Genomic DNA, 18,537 nt, shown 5'->3' with positions numbered 1-18,537 from the left:
TTGCTTTATATTAAAAACAATATTTATTTTATATGATAACTTTGTGAGGAAATACCATCACAAACAAAATACAACACATTCAACACACAGGCAACACATAAACAACAACACAACAGACTACAACAAATAAAATACCATTACTATAACTAAGCGATTACAACCATCAAAACAATTTTGAATATATTATACATCATCATGTGAACGTTTTTGTCAGTCTTAATATCCACCCATACACTCATTTATCCATTTTGGTTGAACGTGGACTCAAGCCATTGAATTCTTCTAATCCCTTCACCATTTGCAATTTCTCCATCTAACCAAGGGTTCAACGTCCGATTAAGATGTTCAAACGATTCTATATTCCAAAGTCGAATCTTTATCGGAGGCTGCACTACTGAAAAGATTAAATCGGTATTTCTCTTGCGAATGTATTCAGACATGATTAAAGAACAAAAAATTGAAGGAGATTGAAGTATAATGAAAGAAAATGGGGTTGGAGGGTAAGAAGTTGTCTGCAAAAATATGGGAGATGCGCATGTTATTTATAAGATTAACCATGAAATGCATGTGCCAGTACCCTAGGCGCCACACACACATGCATGCGCCAGATGCATGGGCGCACACACTAAACCACACATGCATGCGCCAAGAAGCATGGCACCTAAGTGCAATGCAAATGGGAGCATGCGTCAGCTCCAATGACGCCTCCTTTGGATCTTAATTGGATGCACCAGTTGAACTGGCGCATCAGTTAAAAAATATGGTTATTTTGGTATTTTTTTAAAATTTTGATTATTTTGGTATTTTAGTTGAAAATGTTGGTTATTTAAAAACAAAAACAAATTGTGGAGATAGAGCTATTGAATGGATCACCAAACTTCTTAAAAAGTTATGAGATAAAATCAAATGTGAATAAATGGAGAATGAACACTTTAATTTCAATCTATAAAAACAATGAGGATATATAAAATTGTGTAAAGTATTGGAGGGTTAATCATATATGAGTCATATGTGAAGTTATAAGAAAAATTAATTGAATACATACTAAGAAAAAAAATCAAGTTATTGATAATTAATTTGATTTTATGCATGGGAGACCGACCATAGAAACGTTTTATTTACTACAACGTATGATGGAACGATGTAGGATGAATTAACAAGACTTGCACTTAATTTTCATGGACTCGAAGAAGATATATGATAGAGTGCATACAAATATTTTTTAGAAGCTTTAAAGAAGAAGGGGATTAGGATTGTCTATATTTGATCTATCTTATTTATGACGAATCTCGACAAGAGGAAGATGGTTTTCTCATTCAGTAGGATGGCAAAAAGGTTTACCCTAAGCCATTAAATTCTTACTTTAATTTTTATGTGCATTCAAAATCTAGCATCAAGAAATATATTTTCTGCAAATCTTAGAGGTATAACTTTCGCTAATGTATATGTAAGATGGGGTATATATGATGTAAGTTTAGAAAAAAGAAAGTTGTTTATATTTAGAGGTGAAAGTTGGAGGTAATATCATATCACTAGTTATGCGATTTGAATGTCTTGGATACATAGTACAAAACGGCAGAGAAATAAAATGAGATATAAATCATCAAATTCAATTTTGATAGTTAAAATTTAAGAACGATCAAACGATTTATGTGACATAAAAGTATCACTCATTCTAGGAAAAATTATACCGAAAAATTGTACCGAACAACCGTAAGACTAACGATATTATATGAGATAGAATGTCTAGAACGGTGTGGTGTAGTTCTATTCATGGAGCCGAGTCAAATATGGTTGAGGATTGTTGTTATTATATTTAGTTATATAATTCATATTAAATTTGGTCAAACATATTATTCTACGTTAGTTTTTGTTATATTTAAATGTATGATTATCTTTTTATAACTGAAAAATGATGAGATATAAAGTCTGATTCTCTAAAATATGATTTAAAATCAAATAATTGAACTCAAATGATTAACAATAACTGAAAAATGATGAGATATAACGGCTAATATAATTTTTGGTCAAGTTTTATTTATCTCCTGAGCAAACTTTTGATTACTAAAAATAAGTCCAAGTAGCAAATCAGATTTAAACTTTAAAAATTTTATCACGTCCAATTTAAATTTTTGTATATATAATCAATTAACCAAGCAAAACTATATAGTTCAATAAATATACTTCATTCATGCCAAACAAAGTTGCATATGTCTCAACATTCCATACCACCAAGCAGAAAACAAGTCTTTTGTAATGTAAATGACTATAAGTGAATTTTTTTGTCATCATGTTCATTATTTTGGATGCCAAAAGAGAAACATGGAGCATAAAGAGGGTGAGCATGCAAGAGCCATTCATCAATAGACACTGAATCCATGCTTCATGAAGCCTTCAGTTCATCCAAGCCAAAACGAGCCTGTGCCAACACAACAAGCTTTTAAGTTCCAAGATCCATAGGGAAATTAATATAGGATTTTTTTTAACAAAAAAATTTACCAGAAACTTGTGATTCTCTTCAAGGAAAGGAGAAAAGGTGGTACAAAATTTCTCTATGTCGGCATTAACATCGCCACCTCCCTGTATCACATCCATGAATTTCTTCCTATCGGGAGCAAGCTTCATCGCAACCTGTAGGTAAAGTATTTATTATGTTACAAAAGCGGGTTACCATATACTACATGAAAACACGTAAAAATAGAAAACAAATCCATTACAGTGAAGCTTGAACTAGCAAGCCATCCATGCCACTTCTTTAGAGTCTTGTTATAGGAATCTGTACAGGCTTGTGACATTGACCAGTCTGTATGCTCAATTAAGTTCCGGAAAAGTGCCACCAAGAAATCCATTGCTCTGAAGATTTTACAGGTCAGAGATATAAATGTAAGCAACATAAAGGAAACAATTGTGTGTTTCCTGAGGCTCTCTGACCACGAGATAAAAATTAGTAAGCTATGAATTATCGAGAGCTTCATAAGTTCAAAGAAAATTGAAGAAAAATAAAATGCTTTATAATTGAAGCTCCTGATAGTATTCATCACTGAACTGAAAGATTATAAATTAATATAAATTACAAGTTAAGCAGTAATTGGATGGCATTCATTACCTTGTAAGCCAAAGAAGCCCATTGGTACAACTGGATGATGACTTGGCAGTTTTAGTTTCAACCTCTACTTGTACCAAACTATACAGGTAGTTGAATTTGGCTGGACTAGATAAATATTTAGATTCCAATCTCTGCCATGAAAGTCAACATAGTATAGAGTAAGAATACATAGCATCTGAATTATTGAATCCAATAGTATTTACTTATGGCACATACAATGTACCAAAAGTTGTATAAAATGTAAAGTCTTCGAATTCGGGTTAGGCCTAACTCAATCTTTCAAAACCGACTTATAAGGTGGAGGTTGTCCAAGCTTTATACACACTACATAGACCATATCTCTGAGAAATGTGACACTAAATCCACCCCTTCACACCCAACGTGATGAAGGTGTTGGAGATTGCAAAGAAGGCAGCCCAAATGCTGGCAATTAGGCGGCTAGAATTCCAACACCCCCCTCACGCTCAGACCCCGATGAGCTTGAAGCGTAGACAAAGCGGGAGGGAAGCCCAGCAACAGATCTAGCATAGACTCTGATGCCACCTTAGAATTTGGGTAGGGTTTAATTCAACCTTACAAAACCGGCTTATAAGGTGGGTTACCCATACTTTATAAGCACTACACAAACCATATATCTAGACAATGTGGGACTAAACCTACCCCCTTCACACCCAACACACTGAAGGTCTTAGAGGGTGCAACGAAGGCAACCCTATGCCGCAATTTGGCGACTAGAGGCGGACTGAAGTGAAGGTGGAATTTCCAACATAGAGCATAATCATATATAAGCTAGCTACACATGAATTTGAAAAATTAATCTACACCCGATTTATACCTCAAGGTATGGCAAAGCCATATAACCATGGCACGTTCATTTCAGAAAAAATAATACATTGATTTAAAGCTAAAAGCACTTATATGAATGATATGATAACACGCATATAAAGAAACACATGATAGAAACAGGTGACAAAACATACCGATATATTGCCACCTATGTCAGATTTAACAAGGGTCATAGCAGCTCCAAACTTATCTGCCATTAGAAAAACACTAGTTCAGCCAATATTGGTACAAGTACTCATATTATAGTACAGTTGAGACAAAGACCAAGCATCAAATTGCAGCAAAATGGTTCGCAATCTATCATGTTTTACATGTTTAAGTTGCAGAATTTAGATTGTAACAAACAACTTTTACAGAACAAAATATATGTGTGTGTATGTTTTTTATAGAGAAGGGTCCGTGGTCCTCCTGTTTTCTACTCCTTTTCCTCTTTATGAAATATTTATGTATCAATAAAAAAAGATTTAGACACTTACACAACCAAGAGACAAAAACAGTTTGCAAAGTGTTCACATATTGCTAAGGGATAAAAAGAGAAAGTGTCTCAAATGTAGCGATATTGCATATACAATTCCCTAATATATTTACTAAAGAACCAAATTCAAACACTAAAACATACCATACAATCATCTGAGGAACCTGAAATTAAAATTGCTAGTATGAGTCGAATATAAGGAGTAAGCTAAAGGGACTGGCTCAACAAAGATACAATTATCTTATAAGAAGCAGATAGTGACTATTTAGTTACAGAAGCAGATAGTGACTATTTAGTTACAGAAGCAGATAGTGACTATTTAGTTACAGGCTGCAATGCTGCATATACTTGTTTTGCAATATTAGAAAAAAATTATGGTAGATACAGTATTTCTAACATGCATTTGATTATTCAAAAGGACCATTCTGTGTTCCTCTCACAAAATAAAACACATCAAAATGTCGAATAAACAAGTTTTACTTTCACTATCCTTGTCTTGCAACAAAATAACAAAGTAAAGGACCTAGAGCATGTACCTATAACAGGAAGTATCTGCTTGCACACTTCCAAGAAAGGCTGTGACAGAATCTCTCCCTGTTCAGACTTAACATTCTTTATTCCTTCCAATGCAGGAGCGAAAACAGTCCCTTCCATTTTTGTGCTTTGCTGCACATGACATGGCCAAACTCAACAAATACACAAGTAAAACTTTAACAGACCAAATCTACATAAAGCAACTCCTATCTTACCATAAATTTCAGAACCAGAAAACAAGAAGATAAACACAAATCATTCATCAGTGTAAGAAATGATCAATGGTAAATAGCATGGGAAGTATGCAAAACTCACACCACTAAAAGGATAGATATAAATGAAGCAGCTTTATCTGAAATTGTTCAAACAACTTATCACAACAGTCTTAAAACTAAGGCAATGAGTTGTACTAAGTACTAACTACTAAGTAGTCTCCATTTCCCATAATGCTTATCTTAAATTGTCCTAACAACAACAACAACAACAACAACAACAACAACAAAGCCTTATCCTACTAAGTGGATTCGGCTACATAGATCAACTATTCAGGATCTTCTTTCTCTAGTTGTCTGATTTCTCTCACAATCTGATCTACTCTCCTAACCACACACTCTACAGAACTTCTCTCTACATGCACAAACCACCTAAATCTATTTTAGACCATCTTTTCTACTATAGGTGATACCCCAACACTCTCTAACATTGTCATTTCTAGTCTTATCTTGTATAATCTTACCGCACATCCAATGCAACATCCTCTTATGTGCAATATCCTCAAAATCTTAAAATCATCATAATGTATTTTCCTTGCAAAATTGAACTCTAGTTTTACCCATCACCAAATGCAAATCAAAGAACCCATGAGTACAAGAATATGAGCATCTCAATTAAAAAAAAAAACTACTGAAATACAAATATCATAGCTCTTCAATTGGGGCATAAATAAACCTAGCAAAAACAAAAGTAGAGGATCAAATCCGCAACTGAAATGAGTTGAGGTGCAAGCCCAACAACTAATTCACCAAAATCTCACAACTTATCAATATTTAAAAACACAGATCAGAATTAGAATTGAGAAATTGAGATAGGCTTACATGTAAAACAAAGTTGAACAATGAAGAACAGCGATGATCTGAGTGTGGCAACAATCGCAGGCGCAAATCGAGTTTATAGGAAAATCACTTTTTAGTTAATTAATATAAAAATAGCTTATTTATTTGGGATGAGACGATAAAAAATATTTCGGTGTATTTTTGGTTCATTGCATTATTCACGTTTTCAGATCTTTTATTTCATTACGTGCGAAAGTGATTCCCACTACGAAGTGGACCAATTATTTATTTAGCTTTTTTTATAAATATTTAATTATTTGTTTTACGTACTAAATAATGCATTCATTTTTCAAAATAAAAATCAATAAATTAAAAGTTTTATTTTATTTAATAAGATCTTGTTAACGTGTTAAGAAAATCTAAAAATTAATTGGTTTAAGAAAATAGTTTTAAATTTAAAGATTTTATATATACAATTTTCAAAAACATAAGCATGTCATTTATTTAATATTATATTAATTAACTAATTATATACTTGTGTTTATGCACTAGAGGTAGAGCTGATAAAATGGCTTAGTCTATATAGGCAGACTATGAGGGCTCAAATCCAAAATCCAAACCAATTCAAATAAATTGTAAGTTGATTTTAAAAAATTGAAAACCGTAAAAAAAAAACAAATTTTATTGAATATGTTTGGATATTATTTTATAAAAAATACTTAGTTTTGATTGGATATCGGATAAATTTTTTTAAATCGATCCAAACCAAACTAAACTACGTGTAAATATTTTTATATGATATTTATGTTAAATTATTATTCGTTGATATTTATGTTTTTATACTATTTATTAGTTTATAATTTATTTATTTATAATATTTCATTTGATTAATTCGATCACTTTTATTTTGTAATATTGATCTTTAATATACTATGTTATATGTATTATATTAAATCAATTATTTATTAGTATTTTTATAATTTAATAAAAATGTAATTTGTAGTTGGATATCAAAAAATTGATTCAAACTAAATCGCATGAAATTGATTCGGATCGGATCAGATTTTCTAATCAATCGTCCAAAATCAAACCGAACTGCGAGTAAATTTATCTTTGGATCGGATGAGTTTTTACCTCAAAACCGATCCAAACCCACCACGAACACCACTAGGATCGGTCTGTCAGACCTGAAAAATCATAGGGTTTAGGCGATAAAATTAGAGCCCGTATTTTTTAGGGCTTTTTTAACCTGGTCCTAAAAAGTACAATACCCATTAGGGCTAGCTCATATGGATTGTGGGTAGTCTGTTAATTCCGCATAGCTATAAATTTTAAACAAATTATATTTATATTTATATTGCCTTACTCCAAAATAATATAATGGTTTTTCTCATCTCACTAAATTTTATTTCTATTATATTCAATCTTTCTCTTTTATATCTTATATATTAATATAATCAACATTTTTTTCTCGCATTCTATTAGTTTCTCTTATGTTAAATATTCAAGTATTATTTTATACAATTTAGATATGTGTTATATTTAAAAACATATTATAGTATTTAAAAACACGTTATTATTTATCACCATGCAAAACACGTTATAGCTTATTGTCCCGTTTGTTATTATTTATTATTTATCACTTTCGTAATTAAGTCTCTTCTAAGTTAGATCTTTGCAAATATTTTAAAATTGGGTGCAATGCTTTTAAAATGGTATCGTGTTTTCCATGTATAAATTAAAGTGTTTGTTTTTTAGTGTAAGCAATATGTTTTGAGTCAATTAGTCGAGTTTTTGGATCAAGCTTCATATTTGAGATTGGTTCAAGTCATGACATTAGTTTAATAAAACACCTTTAAAACTGCACACACAAAAAGATTATAGGTGTGTGATTTGAATCACGCATCCTATGACTCGAATCACATGAAATAGAGGCTTTCATGAGATTTATGATTTTATCATGATTTGACTCAAAATCTACACATGATTCAACCCAAATTTACACTTGATTTGACTCACATAACTCTGTGATTCAACTTACAGTTTTCATTACTCGAATCATGGGTCAAATCATGAGCTAAATTTAACCATAGTCTTGTTTGATTTAGAATCAAAGTTTTTATGACTCGAATCATACTTTTGCCTTGACTCGAATCACTTTATTCATGGGTCAAATCACCGAAATAGATTTCTCATATGTTTTAGATCTTGATTCAAATTACTTTGTCACTTAACTCGAATCATACATGTGTTTATGACTCGAACCAAACATATTTTTTTCACTCATTTTATGTTTAATCTCAAGCACCTATATAAATCATTTCCTTTATCCCGCATCATTAAGATTGAATGATTACTAGGATGATAATCATAACTTTGATATCTTTTCTAAAAACTTGGGAATCCACTTTCAAAGAATACCTTTTACATCTATCTTTTAAATTTAAATCATCCTCAACCTCTAGCAATATTAACATCAGTTGCTTCTCAATTCTTAGAGAATGTGAGATCTATTATAGAGGAGGTTCATTATATGTTGATATTTAAGAAGTTCTTGAGTTGTAGGTCAAGATTCAGATTGTGTGGTATTGTTGCAGTTTGGTAATCCAACAAGAAAAAGAAGAATTATTTTCTCCATGTTACTTTGGTAGAGTTGCGTGAAAGCCAACAGACGAAGTCAGAGTTTTTGTGTTCTTCAGACAAATCAATGTTCAAGGGACCAATATGACCGAGTAAAGGTTGGTGCATAATAGAGGCTTGACAAAATTATTGATTATGAAAGAGTTAAGTCGATATCAAGTGGATCTTGCAAGATCGATGAAGTAGACGTCATATACAACAAGAGAAGATTAAGATAAGAAGGATAAATATTTTTAGGAGCGTCTTATATCAAGTGGTTGTATAATTTCAAAAAAAAAATGTCATATTATTATTATTGGAAGCGTCATGATATATTTGTGAAAGTCTCCAAATAAGGGCGGTGTGAGGGTTCGTGCCCCATGAGGGGACACATGGGTGTTACCTTTATAGCATAATGTAGCGGTAAATTCATGATCATCAAGCTATGGATAAGCTAGACATCAATAAAACCAGAGTCGCCACCGCGCTTTTATTGTTTCCAAGGGAAAAGGGAAAAGTACGAACAAAATCCAAAAGTAAGAAGTTTTCAAATCAAAACTAATAAAATGTCAGAGATTATAGGTAAGGGGGTTGCTTACACAGAGGGAAGGTGTTAGCACCCAAAGTGTCCTAGGTACTCCTAGGGAGCCCTTTTTTGTGTGCATATGTATTTGGTACAAAATGATGTTTACAAACAAATAGAATGAGGGGATGAGAAAAGAATTTATTAATTATATTTTTGTGTTTGACAAGATCTTCGGACTTGTGCCTACGTACCAACATAAAAATGAGGGATCAAAACCTCGTAGTTCGTGATACAAATTTCAAAATGGATGCATTGCTTTTAACAAAAATTAAGTTTGAAAGGCACAAAGGCCTAAAAATGGTTTGAATGAGTTAGTTCTTTTTGGCCTTTTTTGAAAGTTTAAGTCAAGTATAGTTAAGTTTATTTACAAATTTGATTTAAGAAAGAAGATTGAAAATGCAATGGAATAAGGCCAAAGTTTCTATCTTTTTGCAAAGTGGTCAAGTTTAGAACAAAATAAGTTCAAACAAAGAAAATTTTAAAAGGAGGGAGAGATTTTGAAATTTAAGAAATGGGGATAAGATGAAGAGACTAATCCTATGCACAAAATTAAAAGTTAAAGGTTGAAAAGATCTGACCAATAGGTAGCAATCCAATAGACAAGAATGTCAATAGAAACCCAGATTCCCTTGGACATTTAGAATCAAGCAACACACAGATGCACAATTATATCAATCTTGAAGAGCAAGGCATCAAATAAAGATAGCCACATCCAAGCTTAGCCACTCCATGATCTTCTTCAAATTAACCCATGTAATAGATGAATTCCACAAGTCACAGGTTCAAAATAACAGCTTCACAATGATCATGTTGCAGATGAACTCAAAGGGATCTTGAATGATGTATCAGATGAAGTTTCAAACTGCAATCACTTGGTTTCACCAAAGTTGGCATTGTCCAAGTCCTTTAGCATAGGAATGTTGCCTAAGTTCTAAGTCCATTTGTCCAAGATCAAGTCAACAGTCCACACAAAAGTTTTTAGGATTTATGTTGTTATTATGTACATTAATGGTCAAAGACCACACAAACAAACAAAGTATACACAAAATGGAATATATCACAAAATATGGTCCAAATGGACAAAGGGAAAATTGCATTAACATAAACAATTAGAATGGTATGGATAATGGAAAATGAATAAAGACTAAAATTAAATGACATTAAAGTAAATGGATTGAAATTAAATGTTAGTTGTTAACGAATTAGAAGTTAGTATTGTTTTGCTTTTGCTTTTCATTTTTAAGTCATTCTTTGGAGAACAATGAACCCACTTATCACAAGCATGGATCCTTGAGCCAAGACATCTTCAAAAGGAAGGAAAAAAGGTCAAGTTTCCACATAATACTATGAAATATGGGAGACTTACAATCTCACTAACTAGAATGTTATGCCTTTTGTGTCACAAATTTAGCGCTATGTTAAGCAATCGTAATTGGACTTATGTAGAAGTCACAACTATTTGAGGTCGGGTAATAGAATTTTGGTGTTAATGCATGTTAGAGACATAGTATAATGGACTATGCTCATGAAACATACCACACACAAAAAGAATATGCAAAAGAGATGGTCTAATCTCATCCATACTTATGTTGATTTTTCAATCAACTAGCCTTAGGATTTTGAGATATCATAGGCCAAATGAGATGAATGCATAAAGAATGGGAATGAGATGAAGAGGGAGGGGGATGGATCAAAACTCAAATTGGTCAAAGGAGGACTTTTACCAAATTAATATCATCCATTCATTTTGGGAGATGGAATGTACATTCCATCAAGCCCCTAAATCCAATGATATTAACTTGACAAAGTCAAATCAACCTTAACCAAGGCCCAACAACAAAAGTCAAACTCAAACAAATCATCACAATTGGTCAACACAATTAATTAGCATTTATTCAAATTAAAAAGACTAAAATAATACATTTAAATTAAATATGATTTGTCAAATTCCTAAAACCTTATCAAAACACCAAAGAAATGGCCATGAGATTTATCATAGGTCAAAGGACCTTGGAGAAAAAATTTCAGAATTTTTAAAGACTTAAAAGTATTTTAAAACAATTAAAAACAAATACAAAATTAATTAAATCATGAAAAATATTAATAATGATCCAATAAATAATTTTAATTCAAAATATGAAAGAGGAAATTTTTTGAAATTTTTTGGTGAAACTCTCACATTTTTTGGATCAATATTAAAATTAATATGAATTAATGAAAATAAAATGATTAAAATGAAAATCAGAAAATAGCAAAAAACATGGACCACTTGATCTCCCTCATTAATTAAGGTGGAAAATCAAGTGGTCCTCAGCGCGCGCTCCACAATGGACACTAGTCAATGCGCTGCAGGGATGGTATTTAAAACCAACGCACGAGATTAAAACGGTTTGCAAGGATCCTATGGTTTAAGACGTGCCAACACACGGCCGGAGCTGTAGCTCCGGTCTTCTTCTCCGGTGGACCTCACCGGATTGGTCCACCCTCAACCATCACCAAAATAAAAAAAGGAAGACATAATCTAAAAGAAAAAATGGCGTAGAGCACGAATCTGACATCAATTTCAACTAACTCCACATATATAGAAAGATATGAGGAGTTGAATTTTGAGGTGTGTCAACTGAGTTGCTTCGATTTGACCTCTAAGAAACTCAATCTTCTTGCCTACATTGGTAGGACTTCAAACAACCAAAGATCCAAGAGAATTGAGTAGAATTGAGTAGAATTGAGTGAGAATCGAAGAGATGAAGTTTTCTGAAAATTACCTTCAATGCTATGCAGTTCTTGGTTTTGCTTGCTCCAAAAACGATCTGATCACACTTGAGTAGCTAGCAGGAAGTGATTAGAGAGGTTGCAAGGTTGTGGATCTTTGAGTTCTTGAATCTCCAACAGTTGAGATTCAAACTCAAATTTCAAATTGAAATTTCTTAGGTTTTCTTTAGAATGAGAGGGTTTCAATGGGGGGCAAAGCTGGCGCGCAAAGTGCCATTCAAATGAGCTCATAAGCTTTCTATTTATAGCCAAAGGGAATGATATTTGCATAATTCAAAATCTGTCCAAAATTGGCAATGTGGATGGCACGAGTGCATGGGCATGTACATGCCCATGATGCAATGCATTAAGGTTCAAAAATGATTCACATTGAAGTCTGAATGAAGCTTGAATGGTAAGACATTATGAACTGAAGTTTGTACAATTGATTCTTTCCAATGATGTAGCCCTATTAAAGCCATGCGCAGACCTAGCAATCTTTGTCCAAAATGCATGAACTTGGGTTCTTTGGAAAGCTTGGATCAAGGGGAACAAGTTTGATGTTGAACACTTTTTCATTTGGAGCTTGGAACATGGAGATTTTTGAGGTGGAAGTTTGTAAATTTCAACATGTTGAAAATTTTTCTAAGTGTCAAGCCATATATCTCAATATTCCATATTGCTTAACTTTTTATGTGAGCTTCAAATGAGAAAAGTGTCTTTATCAAAGTTGTAGCTATTTCAAATACATTCAAAATGGTCACCAATTTCATTTCATTTGTATTTAGAATGATAGAGTTATGCATTTTTGAAGTTGAGAAAAATCACTTGTTCAATGGTATAGGTCAAAAATGACCTATAATGTATCCTCATATCACATGCTCATAAAAGTTGAATTTTCTTTCACTCCAAACATAAAAGTAGAAGTAGACATCTTTAATTTGATTGTGCAACTTGGAAATATTTCATATCATAAAAATTGAGCAAGTTATGACCTTGGGAAGTTGATTTTCAAATTAGGGTTTAGACAAAATGACCTATAATGTTTCAACATAGAAAATGATTTTCCAAGCAAAACTAACTCTAGGTCTCAACACGAAAGTTGTTTGGAATATAATTTAGAGTAACTTTATATATTGGAATCATTTTCATATGATGAAAATTATAGGAGATAGGGTCTAGGGAGACCCAGTTTTGATCAGATGAATTCATTTGGCCAACAACCATCAACCAACTTGTTAACCTTCAATTCTTTGGACTTTCTCGGTTCATGGTAGATCATATATGCATAAGATGATGAATTTTGAAGTGTCCCTTTATAAATTTGATCAATTGGTGAGATAGCTTGTTGGAGAAGTTACTTAAGATACCGAGTCAAACTAGGGTTTCTAAGGCAAATCACCTCCAAACTCTTGAAGAAAACTTGATCAATATAACATGTAGGAATCAATGGAACTCATATATGATACTCATAACCATTCTTGGATAAATTCATGGTTGTGCTCTTTGTCATGAGGGTCTCAAACCCTGGATATGAACTTGATAGATCAATGGTGATCATGCCCTACCTACAAAAGAGTTAGGCAAATACAAAGATATATTTTTGGTTTTTTGGTTAGTAAAATGATAATATACAAGTATGATACAATCACATAGTGCTTGATGATCTCTCCCAAAACAAACTCAATGAAATATGGGTAAGGAGGATGCCAAGGCATGATCCCAATGCTAATGCTTATGATGAAATTGCATGAAGGATCTTAGGGTCAAAATTGGGGTCTTACACATAGGGGTTCTCCCTCCTAAAAAGACATATGCACAATGTCGTTATCCCTTCATCAGTTATATATACTGAGTCATACCATGACTTCCTACAGAATATTTAGTCAATATTTCCCCTCAGTCAATTGGGAGCGGTTACCACCTCTTAGGGTTTCCTAAGTCTTAGACTCAAGGGTCTCTATAAATACTTCTCCCCTAATGGGATAAAGACAAATAATTATACCCTTAGCATAACGCTTATACACAGAGTTTGTCATCTCACGTGAGTTGGCCTCTCATACCACCATAAATACCGTAAAACCACCATACAAAGTTTCTCGCTGTGACGGACAAGCTCTAACCACCCAAAATTATTATAAACCTACTAAGGTCTCTGATTATCCTCTATGCTTGTATGGATACCACACACACGTGTATTTTTTTACCAATACAGTGGTTCCCATTATAACACCCTAAAACCCCTAACTTTTTATTTATAAAATAATTCAATTAAATTCCCTCAAATATGGTGTTACTCATTCTTCCCCAAACATTTTACTGAACAAAACATTTTTTAAAGCAACAGAATAAAAACACCATTTACATAAAAAGTCTCAACACCAAAAATATAATGAAATAATCCCAAAACATCTATGATAAAATATAAAATGTAACAAATAATTTGTCCCCAATGTTACATATCAGAGCTCAACGAAAACAAAATAACTCAAAAAAACAGTAAAAGAATGAAAAGGCCTCAACACCATCCTCCAACTCAAAAGCATCTACTCCTCTACCTGATTATATGTACTCCAAGAGAGTATAAAACACCACAACTAAGAAAACAGGGGTGAGAATACGCTCTAAATATGTTAACAGTGTAAAAGTAATAAAGGGAAATACACATAAAACATCAATGTGACCATGTCACTCATAACTCTCACTAATCATCAACATATTTATAAATCAATCACAATCATCACTAATTCATAAGTATATATATATATATATATATATATATATATATATATATATATATATATAATATATATATATATATATATTATATATATATATATATATATATATATTATATATATATATATATATATATATATATATAATATATATATATATATATATATATATATATATATATATATATATATATAATATATATATATATATATATTATATACTCATCTCCCCATCACCAAATGCACGTGGTACCAATCTACTCACCAATTGGATGTCAGAGTTATGTTACTGAAAAATCTCGTCACCAATATTTGGACATCAGAGTTATATTACTGATTTAGTTACATCACCAATCATCACCAATCCATATCTTCAAAAAAAATGTTTCAAACTATTTTTGAGGTTCACACTCATCCACCTTTAGTTATCAAACTCTTAATTGTGTAAAAAAAATTCAAGAATTTAAAAATCTTAAATACCTCAAAAGAATCACTCTTAAAATTCGAGGTACAAATGAAGGATACCACTGATTTCTTTCCACATCAGGGATCTCACCGGGTATGATCAAGGGTTTTAAACAGGAATCCTAGAGTCATTGATTCATCTGACTGTTTGCCGCTTATGGCAAAAGCATGTCGGTCGACAACTCCATCAAATGAATCTATTCTGCGTGAGATCTTCGTACCGACCCTCGCGAGAAAAGCTTCTTGGGGACCCGTATTACGCGACCATCGACATCGGGTTCTAGACAATGGTCTCAGAGTCATGGATTTCCTTGACTGTTTGCCGCTTACTACAAAGCATGATGGTCGACAACTCCATCAAGAAAATTTACTCTGAGTGAGATCTTCATACCGACCCTTGCGAGAAAAGCTTCTCAGGAACCCATACAACGCGACCAACGTTTCTAGTTTTCCAAAGGTTCAATGTTCTACAAAGGTCCTTAGAGTCATGGATCCCAATGAAAACATTGATCGTTTACGTCAAAATCTTGATGGTCGTCAATACCCTCGGTAAAATCTACTCTAAGTGAGGTTCACGTATCGACCCTTACGAGAAAATCTTCTCGGTGGCCCATACTACTTAACCTCTTTTATCTCAAGTTTTTACTCTATACTCGGGTAGAGAGTCTTTCACACAAGGTTTCTTACAATCGAGGAAATATCCATCAATACCACAACATAGGAGCCACATGACAGATATCAAATGAAAATTCAAAGCAAAAGGCGATGAATAAGGCAAGTAATTCAAAAATATAAACACCCAAACATGCAAAGGAGATAACTTAGACTAGGCTTGACTTGCTTAGGGAAATCGGGTCCCCAGCAGAGTTTCCAACTATCGCTACATGAAAAATACAGAGTTGCCATCAGATTTTATTTATTCCAAAGGGAAGGGAAAATATCGAGAAAACCCCAAAATAATGGTCATCGCAACCACAAACAGGTTCAGAAGTCGATTATGCAAGGGGAATGTATTAACACCCCTCACATCCATCGTACTTGATGGGAACCATCTAGGATGTATACGTTTGAATAGGTGTCGTTATCTTAATGCTTACTTGCTAAAGGTTTACGTAGTGAAATGGATTTTTTATTAGTGTGCTCTCCAAGGATTTGGGCCCTCGTGCCTACGTATGCTCACTTGTTAAAGTGAGAAATCAGAGCCCCGTAGTTCATGGTACAAAATGTTTGTTGTTTTGTTGATTTTATACCTTGAAAAAGGGTTTTCAAAGTGATACCCTAAGGCTCAAACAAAAGGTTTGATGATTTGACGTTGTTTTAAGATTTTGAAAAGTGTTCTTGACTTTGGATTTCACTAAAGACTATGGGTAAAGGTGAATATCTCGAACTACCAAGCCAAGCGTCTTGTGTTCAAAATACTCATAATGAGGGTAAGAGAGATCCATTCTCATCCCTTTTTTACCACTTAAGGCTCATGGCATACAATCCTAATCGTATTTTATTGTATTTTGAATTTGATTTGATAAAATACCGTTTGACGTTGGATCAAGGGTTTGTTTATTGTTTATGAAATAGTGATGATCATATATCCTAAGTTAGCTAACAAGCAACAACAAGACAAAGGAAATCTAGTAAAAAGTACACCAAAGTGGGGAGAGGGATACATGAAAAATACAAGGGATTTATTGTGCGAGAAATAAAGGGTCTTGTTATAAGGTAGCCAAAAGAAAGCCTTGTGTGTGCATTGTGCCCTGAGCTAACAATTGAATAATGGAATTACAAAGCATGTCTCCCTAAGGTAGTGCCATGAATTCTCTCTTGTAATAAAAGATTGCAAGTCCATAATGCTCCAAGTTTCATAGGTCAATCACATTGGTCCAAGGTCTAAGTAAGAGTACAAACAAGTCCTCTAAGTCTCTAAACAAGGTCCATATAGCCCATAATACTACATGTTTAATGCTAAGGTCAAACATCACGTCCATAGTCCAATAGTCCTCAAATTAAGTCTTTTTAGTCTTTTCCATTTTATCATGTTTTTGTTCATTTTAGATTAGATAACAAAATAAAGCAATAATGATGAAGAATGGTGATGAAGAATGATAATTATAGTACACAGATAATGAAATAAATTGCAAGAATTTAAATGTTAGAAGTTAAATGCGTAAATGTAAATGTTAGAAGTTAAATGTTAGAATATTAGTAGTTAAAGTTAATGATCAATCGAAATTGTAAGAAGAAAAAGAAAATAAAAATCAAATTTTAATGTTCTAATTAACCTAACACTCTCATTAATCTAATTAAACTTCTAAATATAAATATCTAATTCTAATCTAAAACTATTGAACCTGAAATTCAATTAACATCTAATTATGATCCTAAAAATCCTAATATTCTAAACTAATACTATTATTCTAATATAATGATTAATCTAATTAAACTTCCTAATTAACCTTAATTTTCTAATTAACAAGAGGAAAACACAAGAAACCAAAGGATTAAGATAGAAGGGGGTGCAGGCCGCTTGAGTGGTAGTGGGAAGAGAATTCATGTTTAGGCCTTAGGCCCAAACCTGGTCCAAATGCACAAACACACCAAACTTCACAATTCTGAAACCAGAACTTGTTCACCAACCGAAGCCAACATAACATGTTTATACTCACATCTTCGCGTGTTTAGTCTAGCTCTAAGAACCTCTGATCAGCATACATCGAAATCTCGAACACGATGCGACGAATCCTCCATTCACTTCTTCCTTTTTAAAATTGGATTCAGGGCGTACACAGAGTGAAGATTCAAAGTTCAATCAAATTTCTCTAAAATCGACATCGTCCAACATTTCAACACTCTCGTGCATGCGCAATTGAAAAAATAAAAATGGAATCAGAAAAACCGATTGATAATTCACTGAGTCAGAACAGGTACGGAATTCTTTGAATTTCTCTCTTTTCTTCTCCCTCTATTTGACTTCAAACCACGGCGAAGTGGTGTGAGTGATGTGAGATTGCGTGAACGATGAACGATTGTTGATGTGCAATGGCTTTGAGTGAATCGTTCTGAGAATCGTGCAAGGTTTTATGTGATTGCTTAGAAACTATTCTGTTACAATTTCTTCATCTTATTCTGAGTTTTCTGCTAGGTCACCATCTACGATGCACAGGTACGGGTACAAGATATGCCATTTAATAAAAAACAAGGGTACGAGTATTTTAACTAAATTTTTTAAATTATAAATAATATAATATAAATGAGGATAAAACATTGTAAAACTAAAGACGATAAAACATCAAAACTTAAAAGTGACTTGTTCGAAATAAAACTTAAGATCTACGCATGAATATAAAAATCACACTCTAACAGTGTCAATG

General features: G+C 32.8%; 1 protein-coding gene across 1 annotated transcript; it reads right to left on the bottom strand.

Annotated features, from left to right (window-relative positions):
* Nucleotides 1-2,167: 2,167 nt before the first annotated feature.
* On the bottom strand, nt 2,168-6,265 carry LOC127091837 (glycolipid transfer protein 1). The gene is made up of 7 exons (XM_051030550.1): nt 6,056-6,265; nt 4,964-5,093; nt 4,087-4,142; nt 3,107-3,237; nt 2,718-2,853; nt 2,500-2,631; nt 2,168-2,419 (listed from the first exon to the last, which is right to left on the bottom strand). Exons 2-7 carry the CDS (start codon nt 5,079-5,081, stop codon nt 2,384-2,386), a joined length of 609 nt encoding a protein of 202 aa, XP_050886507.1. The 5' UTR covers nt 5,082-5,093; nt 6,056-6,265; the 3' UTR covers nt 2,168-2,383.
* Nucleotides 6,266-18,537: the final 12,272 nt, after the last annotated feature.

This window comes from Lathyrus oleraceus, chromosome 6 (assembly GCF_024323335.1).
Source record: "Lathyrus oleraceus cultivar Zhongwan6 chromosome 6, CAAS_Psat_ZW6_1.0, whole genome shotgun sequence".
Classification (NCBI taxonomy): Eukaryota; Viridiplantae; Streptophyta; class Magnoliopsida; order Fabales; family Fabaceae; genus Lathyrus; species Lathyrus oleraceus.
Note: the sequence above shows the minus strand (reverse complement) of the source record. Positions and strands in the feature narration are given on the sequence as shown.